At 36.2% G+C, this 19,904-nt stretch overlaps 1 protein-coding gene across 1 annotated transcript in view; it reads right to left on the bottom strand.

Moving 5' to 3' along the window:
- Positions 1-19,264, bottom strand: part of LOC125674222 (uncharacterized) — a 43,703-nt gene extending 24,439 nt beyond the window's left edge. Inside the window, exons 1-14 of the mRNA XM_048911321.2 lie at positions 19,120-19,264; positions 17,183-17,234; positions 16,684-17,001; positions 11,004-11,224; positions 10,420-10,573; positions 10,124-10,284; positions 9,272-9,953; positions 6,946-7,136; positions 5,784-5,889; positions 5,533-5,694; positions 1,627-4,827; positions 1,318-1,483; positions 1,099-1,197; positions 243-451 (exon numbers count right to left, since the gene is read on the bottom strand). Coding sequence (XP_048767278.2) covers positions 243-451; positions 1,099-1,197; positions 1,318-1,483; positions 1,627-4,827; positions 5,533-5,694; positions 5,784-5,889; positions 6,946-7,136; positions 9,272-9,953; positions 10,124-10,284; positions 10,420-10,573; positions 11,004-11,224; positions 16,684-17,001; positions 17,183-17,234; positions 19,120-19,233 — 5,836 coding nt within the window. The 5' untranslated portion in view covers positions 19,234-19,264. The remainder of the gene's footprint in view (positions 1-242; positions 452-1,098; positions 1,198-1,317; positions 1,484-1,626; positions 4,828-5,532; positions 5,695-5,783; positions 5,890-6,945; positions 7,137-9,271; positions 9,954-10,123; positions 10,285-10,419; positions 10,574-11,003; positions 11,225-16,683; positions 17,002-17,182; positions 17,235-19,119) is intronic.
- Between the last annotated feature and the right edge of the window lie 640 nt (positions 19,265-19,904).

Consider the following 19,904-nt stretch of genomic DNA (forward strand, 5'->3'; position numbering starts at 1 on the left):
TGTGTCAATTTTTCTAATCCTTATCTATAGCTCTGACAAACTCTTTGCAGCATTTTATTTTGATTCAACCAATAGCTGTCAAATAATATTACAGTAATAGTGACAAAGAAATGGAGGACCTGTGCATGTGCGTGAATTTGTGTGTAATTGTGTACATGTAATTGTAAACGTCTAAAAATATAAAATTAAAGAATATTGTGAATATTTTTGAAAATTGTATTATTATAAATAAAAATTCATACCACAATGCGATTCGCTCGTTCCCCATCTCCAGGTTTTGACAGAGAAATAATAACTATTGGAAGTGTTTGCTATAAAGCGATCAACGACAGGATCAATCGCCATGTGTGGACCTTCGGAGCCAGTTGTAGCCTTGTTGACCCATTCTGATTCTGAAACAAGTCTTCTTCCAAAATAGCCCTTTCCCCATGGAACACCGTACAGTCTCCACCTATCAATATGATGTGAATTAGGAGATTCCTTTATGGACCTCAATGTTTAATTTGTTATAAAACTCGGAGAAAAAAGATTGATAATTCAGTATAGTTTATGGAGGATGCGCTTTATATAGCGTCGAGTCATTATATTTCCCCCGTGGATGGACTTCCTAGAGCCGCGAATCAATATATTTTCCCAGTGGATAAACTTTCTAAAGTGTCAGGTCAATATATTTCCAAAGTTCATAAGCTTCTTAGAGTGGCAAGTCAAAATATATCCCCATTGGATAAGCTTCCTAAAGCACAGAACGAATATACTTTCCTTTTGAATTTGATCATCCTTAATCATCATCATGGTTCATCCTATCCGTTGATGTCTAATTTACACGGGGTTATGATTATTTTTGTCATGTGTTAATTTCGCCTTTCTACATTTGCTAACGGTTTCTCTCCGTTTTGAATTCACTCAGACACAGTTGTGTTAAAAGAGAGATTAAAGAAAAAACAATTTAGCCCAGTCTTAGATTCGTCCACTGAAAACGAACGAGGGGGCGAAAATAAAACGAGAGCGAAAATTTCCTTGTATACAGTATAAGTGTGGTTTAAAATGTCACCAAAAACAATACAACATATAGTAAAAATCAGTGTACATTTTTTGTACCTGTAGTAAAAGAAAGCACCCCTTGTCCAACCATTAATATGCGACTGGAGGGAATATCGACTCGTTGGATTCATTTTTGGACCACAGTTTGTAACACATCTACAATAGAGATTTACAGAAACAACTTTCATCAAGAAATCTCAAAATCCTTCATCAACATCATTTCATTAACTTGGTCTTATGAAAGAAATATAGAAAATATTGAAAACCCATTCTTACTTTAAGCTGATCATGGGTGGATTTCCCACGGTGATAAACAAGACAAGCGAGTCCTCGGCTACTCTGTTGTCTTTCTTTACGATCATTTTTATTTCAACGTAATCAACTTCATACATTTCCCCAGTAAAAATGTTAATCACACCACCAGTAGCATTGGCCAGCTTTCCTAGCAATTATCAACACGTTTATGAAAAATAAACCAGAGAAGCGAATACGTAATTATGATTAATGGCAGCTGTACTGCTTTCTAGCCAATATCTTCTAAATTTCACATGTAATGAAAATCATATAAACCTCTACATCATGTACCTGGTGAATCCAGCAGATCAATCTTCGAGCAACCTCGATCAGAATCGTCCTGGTAAGTACAGTTATGAGTAAAACTAGATATAGGATTGTAATCAGTACTAAAGGTTGGCCAGTTTTCGCATAATCTTCTGCACAACCAAATGAACTCCATTCCACTTTTGTCAGTGGGTGCTACGTCAGGGTCATATGATTCCGCCTTTCCGTCGAGAACTAAGGGCATCGTACTTCCCCATGGCGCTTGCAAGAAGTCGCCACCTGCAATACTGACTTGCAATGGCGTGGCCACTATTCGCAATTTAACAGAGTCGATAGAATACATTCCCATCAATTCGTTCATGCTGACATTCAATGTAAATCTGTAAAGTCCATATTCCAGGACGCGCGGCTCCACTTGTAAGGATCGGGCACCGATAGAATACACATCAGCGCCTCCTAGGTCAGTGATTTCAGTTTCGTTTCCATATGTTTCGTCTATCTTATGAACGTTCCATGAATAGTACGCTACCTTAGTAGAAGTACAGTTAATAATAACATCGGAGTATACTATTAGCTTTTCAGACTTTAGAACTGTTCTCATATTAGGATCTACAGTATCACAATTGGGGGGCTGGCAGATATTGATATTTTTTAGGTTGACATATGGCCACCAGCATGGGCCCTTGGTGACTCCTGTGTTATATATTGTTGTCGTGTGAGACACGTAATTCTTACACTCTAATGTTGCATCGTATGAACCTTCAAACATGAAAATGTTGTTTATTGTCATGTTGTAGTTGTTTGGATTTGCCAGTTTATTTTCATACCACGGATCAGAATCATGAGAATAAAAGACTTTGTTTGGATCGTTCCAGTACCAACTCCATTCAGGAACCAAACTACAAAAATTGGAGTCGCCAAACATCATGTACCGATTCGGTATAGATGTATCATCCTTGAAGTCGATAAAATAACACGCATCGGAACCAATTGTTCCCGGAAACATTTGGTACTGAAATGTTGTGTTCTTGGACCGAGGATCATCAGTCGTTATAGAAATGTTAAAGCAACCTCTCTGAATATGGATTGTTGTTTCCGAAATGGAACCATTCTGGTTGAATTTGTTTGTTGCAGTTAAAACAATGTTGTAGGTAGAATCATTAGTGTATTCATGGAATGCATTTTGATCATAGTAAATAGATTCTAGAGCGGATCCATCTCCGTATTCCCAGGCATAAGTAACATGTGAGCCTCTATCGTGAGATGCCACGAAAAGAACCTGATGTTCCAGCGCAAAATAATTCAGACCTGGACCACCGCCAGTCTTTTTCACTCCTGTATCCGGGTCGTAATCGTACACAGTAAGCCGTAGATTGACTATTGCTTCATAAAGATCATGAAGACACGTGTAGTTTATGTCACTAACCAGGTTCCAGATATTTACGATTACGGTATAATTACCGCCTCTTAAATAGAAATGTTGGAAAGAAAAGACAAGAGACTTTCCACCACCATAATTTGGATTAGCAAATGTTTCTGGCAAATGTTTCTCTACCGTTTTAGTTCCATCCCCATAGTCAATTGTATAGGATGCATTAGTTGGTCTCTCTTTACTATTGTCAAATAACAATTCAAAGCTGACGCTAGTATTGTATGTAGTGAAGGTGGGTGGACCGATATCATTTGAGCAAACCAAACATCTCACCTCAAATCCACCCACAGGAATTTGAACAATTATGGGCCCCGCTGATGATGTGACCGTCTCAGTGCTTACCGTATTGTTGCCCACAGCATATGCATAGTAGACACCAACAGTGTCAAAATAGTGAGATATAGACATAGGATTTGAACGATCGCATGGTAAAACGTAGTCTGGGGATCCATCTCCAACAGCAATTGTGCATTCTGCTCTTGAACCCCAGGACATGCTAACAACAAGATCCGAATTTGTTCTAATAGGTACATAAAAAGGATTAGGTGTGAAGTCTAGATCATAGATGGGTTCATCAACGTTTAGAGTCAAAGGAAAGTATTCAAAATCGACTAAATTGGAAATGTTGGCAGATACATTGTACGTTCCATATGACGTGTAGTCGTGAGAAAACATAATCTCAAAGAAACCTTCTAATGGGGTCAATGTTGTAACAATTATGGGACTACTTGTAGTGATATTATTAGATTCTGTTGTAGTAGAACTGTTACACAAAAGTTGGTATTCTTCCTCTGTTATTGTAGCTGGAGTTGAGTTTGTGCTATTGACATAATCAAAATCGGACGAGTTTAGAGATTGTTGTAATAATTCATTAAGGGCATTACAATCAAGTGATGTCGTTGGTTCGAATGTGGGAATTGCTGTGGTTTGAATAACTGGTTCCTCGAAAACATCTGTTGTTGTTGTACTGTCGTTGAAGTCGACAAAGTAACTTGCATTAGTAGCAAGAGGAACGCCTCCTAAAAACGTAAACACGAATTTCACAGAGACTTTACCGATTGGTTCTAATCTCATGGGCGTGGACATGAATGCTATGACATTTTCCACTGGGTATTGAACATGGACATTATGAATGCTGGTGTGGTTATCCACTGGGTTCTCTATTGAAAAATTAACACCGTATACTCCGGGTGCATTGAAGATATGTGAAAAGTTATACCGCTGTGGACTTACAAGTAAATCTTGATACAGGAATTCAAGAGGTGACCCGTCTCCATACAGCAAAGATGAATTAAATCGAGAGCAGTAATTCATTCCAATATCAAATGTTGTATTCTCTCCAACAGGTACATAAGGTCTGTCGTTGATAATTGTCAAATTAATGATTAGAAAATCTATCCAAACCCCTCTTTCAAATGAATGAACAGGGCTGACCAGATTCGTGACATTTGCTTCGATGATGTAATATCCAGTCCAGTTGTAACTTACAGTGTTAATGATTGCCTCACCGGACTTAAATGGCCAGTCAAAATAAGACGCATTCAGCACAGTCCCATTCATTGAAACCTCAAGATCGGCATGAGTAATATGGGTACCTGTGCTAATGCTCATTGGGATAGCTCTGGGTGTTCCGAACGGAATAGGGTCAGTCTCATCAATGGAAAAATTGGAAATTGGAATTTGCACAGTGAGGTTTAATACAACGGTAATGTTTCCAATCAAGTTATGTGCCATTATTGTGAAGGTATACCAGTCGGGTTCGGAGTAATAATACGACACAAACCCGTCCATTCCTAAAAAAAAAAAATGATAGAATTCGAATTACCATCGACTGATAGATAATGCAACAACGTATATTACCACTCTATTGCAACAATATATTAAGCATTTATACATGACTGCAATAGTGAAATTTATGGCCCAATTCTCTATTTTGTATTCCTTATTGGAGTTGTGAGATTGATCAATGTTCTTTATCTTCACCTTGCATATGGGATATTTCAAGTACTTTATAAACAAGCGTACCGAGATCCAGTTTAATTGTCATGAAATTCGCAACAAGTAATTAATGATCCGCATTAAGAAGTTTGATTTCAAACCAATCAAGCCAATAAAATTAATTCTAAAGATCGAACGAGATTACTAGTACTGCGCTGATTGAATACTGAAATTACAGCCAAACGCTCGTTATACAAATTCCAAATCATGTGAAATATGATACCATGTAGTAAATTGCTTCAATTTTAAGTTAAATATTTCCATACGTTGTAAAAGTAAGTTCAGTTTGTAAATATGTAGTAAATCTGGATTATACTATCAAATAAGAGAACCTTATTACAGAAATCATATCGATGTGAATTGATGAAAGGTGTAGATAGCAAACAGTGATCAATCTTATAACTCCTATATGGAATACAAAATAGGAAGTTGGGCAAACACGGACCTCTGGATATACCAGAGGTGGGATCAGGTGCCAAGGCAATATATTGATTACCTACCTGACAAAGTTCCATTGCACGTTGTGGTACAGTTCAGATCACCAGAAGATACGAAACAGGTATCATTCAATTTGGCTTCCTCACAGAGGTACCCATAAAATGGATACGCGTAGGTAAACTCAACTCCATTCCCCATTGAGATGTGGTAGCTAACATTTGTACCTGGTCAGAAATCAGATTCGTATTACACGTTCTAAGATGTATATTCTTGTATGCAAAACTTTGCTTTTATTCAAATGGAATCACTATACCTTGGGTTATGTTCCAAAGAACTTTAGTAGGTTCGGTGAAGACAGTGGCCATGTTTTCAGCCTCGACGGTAAAGTTCAATATCTCATCTTGAATAATTATCACCAACTAACGAATAAAATGTGTAAAATAATATGTATACGGTGTGACCGTTGGACCGAGCGAAGCATGAAATGGTCACTGGTGTGTCCCAAGTGATAATCATAATTCCGTTAGGTACGGTTGATTATGATTCATATATATATATATATATATATATATATATATATATATTTATTTATATATATAATTGTCCTTGCAATAAACATTCAGTAACATCTCAATATTAAAGGGGGATTTACAAGGATAACAGTTCTATAGGATCCGCCTATTCATTGAGCGCGGGAAATAAAACGCAAGGCTATGTAAACCGTGCATTGTGACGTCACATTTAAACTCGACTTAACAATACATCCCGTATGCAATTGAAAAGACCGTTTAAAACTAAACAAAATTAACCAATAAATTCAAAATGGTAGAAACGTAACCATAAGTACATTGTATATTCTTAATATTTAAGGAAATTCGTGAATTCGTTCATTTATTTAGTCGTATTACTGTTTTTATGTTTGATGATTGGCTAAAAACTGTAATAATGATAATCATACCATTCAGTTTTAACAAACTGGGTGTTTGAATTACAAATTACACGGCAGCCTTGTAATTCAAAATTAAAACACGAATAACTCTAGAAGCAACTAATGAAGAAAACAATATGGCATCGCCCATATGAATCACAAAATTTTCAGTGAACGTATGTAGAGATTATTCCTATTCATTTGCTAATTTTCTCATTTTTTTCTTTTACATACATGTTACCTTTAGAGCCTTGCTTCGCGGACGGGCCGAACCGACAGATGTCGCAAAATTTGACTCTGTCAAAATAACCTTGATCTTTATTTGTCTAATCTTTAAATATGACTTTTAATCGAATATGAACAAAAGAAGTCTCTATCTTGTTTAGTTCACAACGTTAAAGCTGCACAAGGCACAAGGGAACAGAAGATAGACGACTAAAGTTAAAGCTGCGAACAGACAAAGGCACAATGGAACAGAAAGACAAACAGACCAAACGTAATTCAAAAACAATAAAACCTCACCATTTCAAACACAAATAGTACTCACCGTGGTGGTGACCTTGCTGACTTTGTTCTCCGCTGTTAATGTGATTGTGTACACACCTGCCTCCGTCCATGTGTAATTCATGTCTCTGGTGTTTGAAAATAAGACGTCACCGGTCCCAAACATCCACGTGTACAGTACCTTCGACCCCGGATGGGCGGGTACGTTGATATCTATCGTATCATTGGTTGCACCTTCACACATAAAACACAGTATAAACATACACGTGTATTGTATGGGACAAGGGTCGTGACGAGAGTAAATGAACATGAATATCGATTGTTTACATTGGACCACTTTATATCGATTGTTTACATTGGACCATTCTATATCGATTGTTTACATTGGGCCATTCTATATCGATTGTTTACATTGGATCACTTTATATCGATTGTTTACATTGGATCATTTTATATCGATTGTTTACATTGGGCCGTTTTATATCGATTGATTACATTGGACCATTTTATATCGATTGTTTACATTGAACCATTTTATATCGATTGTTTACATTGGACCATTTTATATCGATTGTTTACATTGGAACATTTTATATCGATTGTTTACATTGGACCATTTTATATCGATTGTTTACATTGGACCATTTTATATTGATTGTTTACATTGGACCATTTTATATTGATTGCTTACATTGGACCATTTTATATCGATTGTTTACATTGATCCATTTCATACTACAGAACACAAGTATCATAGATTAGAACTATAATTTTCTATACAGTCGCTAACATAATACTTATGATGAGTACTGGAGAGACAATCCGGTTTTATAGTAGGTGTAGATAAATCTTTCTGCTGTGTACATATAGTCTTCATTTATAATGTTGAAAAAGAGCATTTGTTCGGTTAATATGGAATAGTTTTAATACCAATGGGCAATACAATTTGAGGATGACATTGCTTCAAGTTTACTATGTCCAAGTTTCCGATGACAAAGGTATTTTTAAGAAAAGTCTTTATAATCGTAGTAGGAATCGGGATAACCCAAATATAATGGTCCATCACATTTTATTTCCTCATCATTTACAGATAGAGTTTTTTTGGTTTATCATGGACAGCAGTTTTAATTCAAATTGTCTAAAATTGATAAAATGTAGTTATAAATCAAGATTTTGCGCAGATGAAAAAGTACAAAACAAAAGAAGAAAAGAAATTGAGAACAATAATTAGTGCACACAGTCTTTAAATCCTCCTGGCCATTTTCAATGGTTTTAACTTAATCTGTTTCCACGCACTGTTATCTTTACAACTTTGGTATCCATCCTATCTAATGTAGTCACGGCATTTTAAACTTCACGGCTCTGACATGCAGTGAAAATATGACAATTATACTTCAGTACAATCTAGAACTGTCCTAATGGGACTAATACCCCCCCCCTCCCCCCCCCCCCCCCCCCGCGGGGCATATAAGATGATGGGAAATATTTAATGCAAGCACATTTGATATATTTTCACATTATCTACAGGGCAATCAATGTGAATGCAGAAGTGTATATTCTACAGTACAGCAGTACATGAAATATTAAAAATATGCTTAATATAAACAATGAATACTATTTGGCACATTTTAGGCTGTATGATTGCAAATCCCTGGTCAACTCTTCTAGTCTTTAGCTTATATTCACTTTGTTAAAGATCATTATGTTATGCCAACTTTACTTTGTCATTGATTTTGTCAGTAAATAAATGACATTAGCTCAAGTATTGGTATTATTGTAATCTTTTCCTCTGGTATAACAACTCTAAGTAGCTGCAATAAAGGCAGTTTACTATGAATCCCATTGCCAGGGAGAATAAAGTTTGAATCAGATCTGTTCAACGGTATTAGAATTAAACTCTGGACAAAGTGCGCAACCCCCAAAATGAAAAGAAAATGTGCGTAACTTCTATAACTGTTAAAATATTTCAATGAAAATAGGAGATGCACAACTACATAATATATAAAAGATGTGCATACAGGTTGAATGAAATATGTCCAGCGGTATTAAAAATAAACTTCGGACAAATTGCGTCTACGGACAAACGGACGGACAGACGAACAAAGTGATTCCAGTATACCCCCCCCAAACTTCGTTTGCGGGGGGTATAAAAAGACTATGCACTAACTTACATATCAAAACAATGTCTGACGAAACAAAATTTATAACTTATGCATGTCTGACGAAACAAAATTTAAAACGTATACATGTACAACGCTTTACGAAATACTAGTATAACTATCTAACATGCTGTTAAAATCGTTGTGGCCTTTTTCGAAATAAACTTTTAACAATAAAATTATATTTCAATCTACATCGCACGTACTTACCTGTTGTAGGAGCGTCAATACTAACGCCAGCAATCACAATTTGAAGTTCAATTTCATGAACAGAGCTGACCGGGGGTTGGGTGATTGCGTTATGTGTCGTTACAGTAATATTCTTGTAGTCAGCCATAACAGACCCGTAAGTGTGTCTGAACTTTGCTCGTACAGGCGTCGCAAAATATGCTTGCACTGCGTGTCTGGCGGAAAGAATATTAACACCAGTGCCTGATATGGTGTATCCGTTCGTAGCTCGGGTTGTCCAGTCCCCACCAACAGTCCAATAGAACTCTTTGTAGTTTGCAACGGATTCCAAGAGTTCAAATCGACCACCGTCTTCCTTTATAGCTATGACGTCAGCGGGGTCCATGATGAAGAGGTCTATGTCGGGAACGGTGTAAAAGTTCCTTCCGGTTGCGCTTATGGTAAAAGTAAACTCGTGTACGAGATCGAAAGACTGAATTGGCATTTGTCCCCATTGAGTAATCGGAGGCTTCTCAATTACAGCTCCTGTAGCGATGTCGACACACTTTGCAAATGCGACACTGTAAATTGTTCCCGGGCCGCACTTGGTCTTCCAGTAGGACCCTCTTGGTTGGTTGTAACAGGACTCGTTAACAGATATACACGAGTAACTTTTATGACAGAAAGTCAGTGTTAAGTCTGGTCCACAGGAAGGTCGATACACCTACAACGAAACATAGCAATAAACTACTACTAAAGTAATGGATAGATATTCGTAGTTTTGGAGCAAATATTATCTTAAATCAAGTCTCTCTTTTCAGAATAAAATGTAACATACGTTGATAGTAATATTTATGATTTAGACGTCGCTAATAATTCTAAGTATTTATGCACCTGCACTATAATGTTCCCAGTAGTAGATGCAGTGTAGTCCAATCCTACCAATGTGGCATTCGTTCTCACGATTGTATCGGGATACAAGTACAAATTGTCGCCCGGGTGTGAGGTGGCAGAAATGGTGCCGTGGGCATAACCTTTGGAAAACTCTTTACATTCTGCAATTATGAGACAGACATTGAAGTCGCGCTTCCGATTATGAGTCGACATTATTGGAAGGCAGATTTTACGATAGGGAATGCACAGTTATAAGTCAAATTAAACTTTTGAAATCATCACGGAAGTACTATTACCTGGGACATTCAGTGGGAATGTTGTTCCATCGTCCATGTCAACATTGACCGTCATGGCGCTACCGACGCCCATTTGGAGGAAACAGTCAAATCGAACATTGCCAATGGCGTAAGCTGGACAATTCAGCGTCATCAGTTTGATCCTGCTTTGAACCTATGTAGAAGACATTCGTATCAAGTTAAATTGCCTTGTTCCAATCTAATGAAACTTCTATCCTTTGTCCTGATTTAATGGTACTGTTTCTCATTCTCTGCGTTAAATTTTTGATTCCCTCGCAGTTTTTAAAATTTACATCTGCAGCGTCTGCCAGCGAGCGTAAATTCATTGTGTATGTGTCAATTTCAATCACGCCGCGGTCAACACTCCAGAGACGAGCGATCAAGAAAGTTGGATGTCCTGTTCGTGGAACAGTAACATTAAACTTGGATGGGCAGTATACTAGCCTATTATCTTCTCATTCAGATCTATACACAATAATTTGTTTAATCTAAATCGGTCCTTTTGACCGAAAGGTGAAAATATATCTATGGGTCACTGAACAATGTCAATATCATTTAACATTCAAAGTATAATTAAAATGCACCTTGAATACTTGGACTGCGTCTAATTCTTCTGACATCGTGTCGGTGATTTTGGCCTTGATCTGTAGTGGCCTTGACCTTCTGGGAACTATGGAAACGGACAGAGTCGTGAATGGCCCCAAGTCCGGACCACTGTCCGATGTAACTACCACAATGGACTGTATGTTGCCAGTGGTCAGATTGAAGTACAGGGTCTGAGAAACATATGTTTCCAGCAGCAGGTCTGTTATATCGATAAAAAATAGATATGTAATTTGAATACAGTAAATAATTGCTTTATTTACAAACATGTGACAAATAAATAAAATATATCAGTGCATGTCGTCTTTTGAAAACTTGAGATGACACTAAATAATGACAATAATGATGATTATTATTATTTTGATAATAATAAAATATGAAATAAGAGAAATAAAATTGCATGGCACTTAGGCCCGAAGCATTGAAGATTCTCCATTGTTCCGACGGCTATAATAATACGGGATCGCCGATTATCGCCGAAACTCGTAACTTTTATTTCTCATGTCGGGCGTTTGCCAAAGGAACAGTCTTAAAATAGTAATGATGATGATATCAATAAGCCAATTACAAAATATGACTGTGTAACAGTATTAGATTAATGTCAAAGTTGTATTTACATTTTTTAAAAACGAACTTTCTGTAAGCTATTTGCTTCTGGGTAAAACAAACAGCTATGCATTCTTATTGATCGGCGGTTTTGTTTTCACAGAATTAGGCCTGGTCCGTAAAGCAGGTCATGGTACATACCGTATTGTGATAAATTCAATTACTCACTACAAAGAGTTATTTCAAGGCTATATGTAATTAGACACAGTATGAATGCAGTGCTAAGGCATGGTAATATAAAAGAGAAGAGAAGAAACGCCCATTGAAACAGTTCATTAGTGATCATTTGAAATGCCAAGAAAACACTAATATTACATTGAACATGAGATCGATTAGAACTCCGGTTCCTCTTAAAATTTTGAATACTACAAATATAAATAATAATTCAATCCAAGTTAAATATATGTATATTTGAGGTTTATGAAACCAGCTGCGTGCATGCAAGAGAGGCCCTGTCCACTGACCTACTTTTAAAAAAAAAAAAAAAAAGAACTTGGCAGTGATCTGCTGTGACCCCTATGTGAGTTTAAGTATCGACGCGGATATTTTATTTTACAGACTTCCAACTACTTTTTTTTTATACTGGCAACATATTTTACAAATTACAGACCAGCATATTTCTACCGACATCTTATTTTACAGCCTACATGCCGACCTACCTTTCATCAGCATACAAGCCAGCTAGTGCAGTCACGAAATACCGCGGTGAAAACACATTCGGTTAGGTTCGGTTCATATTTTCCGGATATCGGTTCGGTTTTGTTTACATTTTACAATATCCTATTTTGTTTGATATACCCTCTATGGTTCGCTAGTTTTATCAAATGAATGACATTCTAACCAATGAAAGTCCAAGTAACATCGGTAATAGTAAAACAAAACATGGTGACAAGTGTGGGAGTACTTTAATTTTCTAAGAAAGAGGGAGACGAAGTTTTTAACAAAGCAATGCACTCACAGTCTGTAAAATATCCAAGTGCGAGTTTAAGTATGCAATAGGATCGCGGTAGCTCAGTGGTAGAGCGGTCACTTCGTGACCGGGAGGCACTCTCAAACCTGAGACATAAGCATAGATGGTGATTGCTCCTTCGCCAAACGCTCGGCATTTAAAATTGAGAGTCAAGGGTCGTTTAGATATTATCCTAAAAATGGAGGTCCCGTGTCGCGACAAGCGTTGGCACGTTTACGAACCATTACTACTACGACTGTAAGTGTCGTGCATAAGTCTTACGTTACAGTACCACACCTAGAGCTTATAGTCGATAAAAAAAAAAGCTCTCGAAAGCTAATGTTACCTGTCGGTTTGTACATAATGTCGTCTGTAAATGAATATTTCTTATCATTTTATTGAAGAAAATGCATTAGAAATTAATGATTGCATTTGTACAGAAAAACAATTACTTCAGGGGCCTCTTTATAATTCTTGTATTCATTAAGTTAATTCATTTCATCACACAAAATAAAACCGAATCGAGAAACCGAAAACTAAGGTTTTGTTTCCTGAACCGAACCAAATTCAAAATGTCTGAACCGTGTTAACCCTAAAGCCAGCCCATTTATATCGCCATCACAATTCATAGATTACAACCCAGTCTATATATATCGGTATCACATTTCAAAGATTACAAGCCAATATATATATATATATATATATATATATATATATATATATATATATATATATATATATATATATATTAAAAGAAATAGAATAAACAGTTCGTTCGAATTTAACAACAAGGAATTTACGGTAAATTCAGATATGACGTGCTCCACCAAAAATTTAATTTAATATGTTATAACATGTGCTGGCTGTGGAAAACATTATATCGGTGAAACTGGAACTACTCTGCGAACTCGTATACGAGTTCATAAACAACACATTTCAGCACCCGAATACAGAAAAATTAAAGTTAGTGAACATATAGATGTGTGTGGCCACGGACAATTCAGTGTATTTCCGTTTTATAAACTGTATACAGAAAATACTATTTCCCGACGAGAAAAAGAAAGACACTTTATTAAGACTTTAAAACCGGCTCTCAATAGCTTACTGTAAAATATGTTTACTGTTATTATCTATGACGTCATAATATGCTTAACGTAAAATCCTTTTCCCTTCATTCGTTTATGACGTCGTTATGTACGTGAACTGTTAGGACGCCTTTATGACGTCAAACCATTTCAAAACTATTTTAAAATGTAACGCCTGAGGATTATAAAATGAAAGCGCTTGCGTTAAATTTTTAACTTTGTGTACTGTTTATTCTATTTCTTTTAATATTTTATACCGGACACTGTGATATTTTTTTTAAAAACACAATTTGGATATATATATATAGGCATCACATTTCACAGATTACAAGCCCATCTTTTTATATCGGCATCACATTTCAATGATTACAACCAGTCTATTTATATCTCACATAGTACAAGCCATTCTATTTATATCACCATTAGTATTTTTACAGCCTTCGTGCCAACCTACCTTTTATCGGCATACAAGCTAGCCTATGTTTACCTGTATCAGTATTTCCCAGACTACAAGCCAGCCAATTTGTGGTGGTTATAAATAAATGCTAGTTACAAACAGAATCCATAACAACGGCTATCGTGTTAAAGTGACAGATAAGACCCCAATTGTTTTTTTTTGGGGGGGGTGGGGGGTTGGGGGGTGGAGGGGGTGAGCTGACGGTGATCATATTCATGTAGTTCAAGGTAGTTCCAGAGTAATGGGTAATCAATATACATGCTGGCATTATTAGCATAATTGATAACCACAAATAGTAGTAGAATTAAATTAATATTTTGTATGTGGTTTTACGCCATTTATTACATATACTATGCCACTCATCACTAATCAATAGTTATATGTTTTTGTGTTTGTTTGTTTTTTTTGTTTTTGTTTTTTTGTTTTGTTTTTTTGTGCATATTAGCCATTCTCACATGTTATAGTGTGACAAGTTTTAATCATTCATAACACTACAAAGTTTTATTGCTGTACCTGTACTTACTATATTAAGAGAACGGCATTTTGTTCTATATTTTGAGTTGTGCATTTCTTTAGACAGGTCGGCATGAGATGCTTAATCACACGTTTATGTTTATATACATTTCTTTGATATTTACATTTCCGATGTTCTTTACAAAATGTAATGGTAGCCATTTCCTCATGAATGCATCGCAATTGTGAATAATGCGCGTCATCGTCGAAAACCCACGTTCGGTCGCACTTCTTTTACCTCCCGTGGGATACAAAGCCGATAGTTTTGCTGAAAGGCACATCTCGGATTCTTTATGCGAAATGAAAAAAAAAAAAAAAAAAACCCACCCTATTTCCAGTGTTCTAGAGCATAGAAAAACATGACTTTCGAAGCGAAGATTTTAACTATTTTAAATTCAACAAGTTACAAAGCTTTCAGCGAGATGCTTTACAATTTCTTTGTCAGTTTGTTTTGAAATTAATTTCATTGAAAATATAAACATACCTATCTAACATCTTACCTTTTTCCTCCCTCATCTAGTCCACTTTCGTGACCATTGACTAGTTGAGTTTGCATACCCGATTTAATTTATTCATACAAAGGCTGCACGCTATTGGGTGAAAGTTGAGGCACTCTAGAGCATAGCTGTGCTATTCAAGTGAAGTTTTTGATGACAGACCCCTGTAACCCCGATCTTTGATAGTGGCACAACAAAACACACACTTTCATGGGCGCCGCCATTATTATTGACGCTTAGAGTTTGAGGAATACTTACGGCGATTCACATTGGTCCTCAATAGGTTACGTAAGGTCATGCATTTAAATGAGTTATGCGAAGATATCGGTGTTGTGTCCCACGGGAGGTAAAAGAAGTGCGACCGACGTGGGTTTCCGACGATGAATGCGCGTATAAATGTTGAAAACTATACTACCTCTATCAACGACTGAGAATTCTGAGAGAAATGGAAGTAGAGTGTAAATAGAAGAAATGAATTTTATTTTTGAAAATACATGTTTCACGCCGGCACTCTAACGCGCTTCATGAAATATGCTGGCGTGAAACGTTGCAGTTCGTTCCCTCGTGTATTTTTAAAATTGAAATTTGTTTCTTAAATAACTACATTACAATACGTCAGTTTCATAAATGAAGGGAAACATAGCAGAATTTGTTCAACACCAACTACAGGTAGTTTTTTTTTTTTTTAAAGTAGCTCAGTAAAAGTTCCATTTATTTCTCAAACCAGTTTTTAAAACAGATTTTAGCTAAAACTTGTTTACTGTTTGCTTCCTCCTAAGCTAGAGCTAGTTCACCGAACCATACAAAACGTCTTCCCGATGCGGTTTATTTGTTTCACGACTAAGCAACTGTCTGTAGCGCGAGAAGTGCAATTTGGAAACCGTCAGTATTAAAAATTTTGAAGTGTACCAATTTTATATTTAATAATTTTATATCAAACTTTTCAGTATTGTAACTTAAGAAATTTGAAATTATATTAGTTTCAGTGAACTCATTAATGAAAATCACGGACTAGTAATCAAGAATTTTCATTTAATCACGTGCTCGCTGACAATGGTCAGGAGGAGAAGACATATTAATGAAGATGACTATCGACTCCTGTCAATCGAATACAATGTCGTAGTTTTAAACCGGCTGTATAATTGTTGCATTGGAGTAAACAAGAGTCATATCAGAACTTAATTTCAAAACTAGTTTAAAACCAAATCCGAATGCTCATACCAGTTTATCTACAACATATTTACAGAGACTAAATTTCATTTTTGAAAATACTATGCATTGCGATGTTTCACGCTCGGGTCGCATGCTTCATGAAGCGCATGTATTTTCAAAATGGCATTTACTTCTTTAATACTTACTCTGATGTGTAAGGGTTTTCTAGTTTGACGTTTACCTAATGAAATTGCATTAAGTACAAAACCCTTACATCGTACAAAATACATATGTACAAGTATACTATCAATTGATAGTCATCCACAAAATCTAATAAATATAAATATATTTTTCATAAATTATGGAATTTAAGATCTTAACACTTGTATTGTAAAACCCTACCTCCAGGAAAGATTTGAAAGCCACTGAGAACCACGGGGGAGGTATAGACACTGTCGTAGGGCGGTTCTGCATTGGTACCACATTTCTGAGTAGCATCACCAGCACAGGTCTCCACACATGCGCTGTCAGCTGCCTGAGGTTGCGTCGTAGCCATCCCGCAGAAACATACATTTCCGGCCGTCAGACCCGCTAGGATTTGTCCTTTCTTAGAACAGGATAGCTCGCATTCTGTAGGGGTCAGGCTACCTGGTACATAGTTCCCAGGGTTCACAGCTAACTGTCTCGCTGTGGGCGTCTCCGGAAAGCAACCAGAATACGCTAGAAGCAAATAATCATAAAATACAAAATATCCATTGTAATGATGGAGCCGTCCATTCATCGTCTGAAACTGAATTTAAATTCATGTCATCGCATAAGAATTATCTTCAGACCAGCAATAAAATGAATAGAGATAAATTTACATGGCAAATAGGGAAGAATGAGAAGGAAATGTCCTCACCTGTTTCTGTTTTGTCGGAGAATAGTAAAACTATTAAAAGGAGTTGAAGAATCTGTTGAAAAATAAATTTTACATTAAGTTATATTGAGATGATTATGAACAATATATACTCATACAATATATTGGACTGAATTTCAGACGAAATAGTTGCTTTGTGAGAGCAGATTGTGAGTTTGTCAGCCCTTAGCGGGTCAGGTCCGAGTCGATGGAAGCTATGTTCCTTTGGCAAGCACCTTGTATTAGAAGTGAAAGTCCCGAAACTTCGAATCGTAGGTTCCGCATCGATATCAAACGAATCGTACATGTAGGTTCCGCATCGATATCAAACGAATCGTAGGTCCCGCATCGATATCAAACGAATCGTAGGTCCCGCATCGATATCAAACGAATCGTACATGTAGGTTCCGCATCGATATCAAACGAATCGTAGGTTCCGCATCGATATCAAACGAATCGTAGGTTCCGCATCGATATGAAACGAATCGTAGGTCCCGCATCGATATGAAACGAATCGTAGGTCCCGCATCGATATCAAACGAATCGTAGGTCCCGCATCGATATGAAACGAATCGTAGGTCCCGCATCGATATCAAACGAATCGTAGGTTCCGCATCGATATGAAACGAATCGTAGGTCCCGCATCGATATCAAACGAATCGTAGGTCCCGCATCGATATGAAACGAATCGTAGGTCCCGCATCGATATCAAACGAATCGTAGGTCCCGCATCGATATCAAACGAATCGTAGGTCCCGCATCGATATCAAACGAATCGTAGGTCCCGCATCGATATCAAACTAGGTTTTTGATTGATGAAGAACCACATGGTGACATATGTCTGCCCCTTACACCGTCATGTAGCATTTTACATGTACGATAACGAATACTATTCCCTAAAAAGATCGGTAACTTACATGTCACCATACCTGTAATTATCTTGTATGTTGACATAAATTATGTTGCATGTAGGGGGCAGAAATACACCTCCATAGAACCACTATCGAAGTTACCGGAAGTTTAATTCTAATTGCATAAGTTTAAATTCTGGCACTTACAATGAAATATTCGCACTGAAACGTACGCAGGTTTGGTTATAAACAACTCGCTTTGCAAATTTTCAATAGTATTCCATTAGTATTTGTCAGATTTAAGATTCCGCGAATGTTATAAGTAATAGGGAACGGTTTTATAAGGAGGTATATCAGTGCTGCAATTATATTTCAGCATTTTTGTTTTTGCAATTCTATTCATACATTTTTGTTTCTATTTTCTATTTTCGTTCTAAATTTTTGTTTTAACGTTTATTAACAATATCGTTTTGAATATTTATTATTTTGATTACAATTTGACTTCCATATTTTTATTATAACATTTTTGTTTCTGTTTATATTTCTGAATTTATATACATGTATCTGGTTTAACGTATTTTATCTTTAACATTTTTGTTTCTGATTTTATATTTTTGCTCTCACTATTTCATTTTAACATTTTTGTTCCTGATTTTATAGTTTTGTTTTCACTATTTCATTTTAACATTTTTGTTTCCGTTAATAATCCTTATTCCTGTTTCCTATCCCACTTTCTTAAAATTATTATTTCTAAAAAGTTATTTTAAAAGTGTTATTGTAAAAATTATTTCTAAAAAGTTACACTGTATTTCGAAAAAGTTATTTCTAAAATGCTATTGTAAAAAGTCATTTGAAAGGGTAACCCATACGGTCAAAATAAGCATACCGTAGTGTGTAGCGTAACCATTAGACACATTTTTCTGTTAACCTTAGTGCACTTGGTACATATTTTGCGAGATGTTCATTAATTAACAATATCTAAAAATATCTTGGACGTAGTTCTGTATATGCAGTATAAACACACATGTATTGTACAAATGATAACAAATTCCCTTTAATTCTATTCGATGTTAAAGAAGGTAAACTTACCATGTTTATCAGACGCGGTTCCCCTTCATTATACTGTGGTGGACCACTCCTTTGACTCTTTCTCAATGAGTTTCCATTTGTCGAGTTCGTTTTAAATATCGCAACACAGAGCATGCGCTTTAGGGTATTTTTTTCAATATCGAACGCTACTTTTTTCCCCGACAAATTTAGACTTTTTACTTTTAAATTGCTAGTCATCTTTCCCGATTATTACCAAAGCGGCTAAATCATTTTATGTTACATAACTTTCATCACCGACATATTGAAAATACATAAGAAATCCAATAACCTCTTGTGATTTTTTCTTTCGGTTCTGAAATCTATTTTTCTTCATTGTAAACAATTTATGGCATATCAAATGTGATCAAAACGCCCCCCCCCCCCCCCCACACATATTTAACAGTTAATGCCTCTTAACTTAATCTTTTAAATATCAGGCAATCTTTTCATTTTTGTATTGCTTTACCTGTTGCGCTGTTTTTAGTTGGTGTAACCATATCATTTTCCGTGTGTGTGTTAAATTTTGCTATATATGATATCGCACCACATTTGAATATGCACGCGAGATATACACGGGTGGTATCGTAAATTTTAACCCTTAACCATTCCCTAGGGGGTGTGTCTAAGGTGGTTATATATTATGGATTACTATTTCTTTTCAAAGATTACAGAGATAGAATATTTTACCACTTCATTACTTTGTGAGAGTCCCATAAAACACAAAAAACAATGTGCAGAACTATTGGCATCAGGGTCACGCCATACTTCAGTGTAGTACCGTCTGG

This window comes from Ostrea edulis, chromosome 3 (assembly GCF_947568905.1).
Source record: "Ostrea edulis chromosome 3, xbOstEdul1.1, whole genome shotgun sequence".
In the NCBI taxonomy this organism is placed as follows: domain Eukaryota; kingdom Metazoa; phylum Mollusca; class Bivalvia; order Ostreida; family Ostreidae; genus Ostrea; species Ostrea edulis.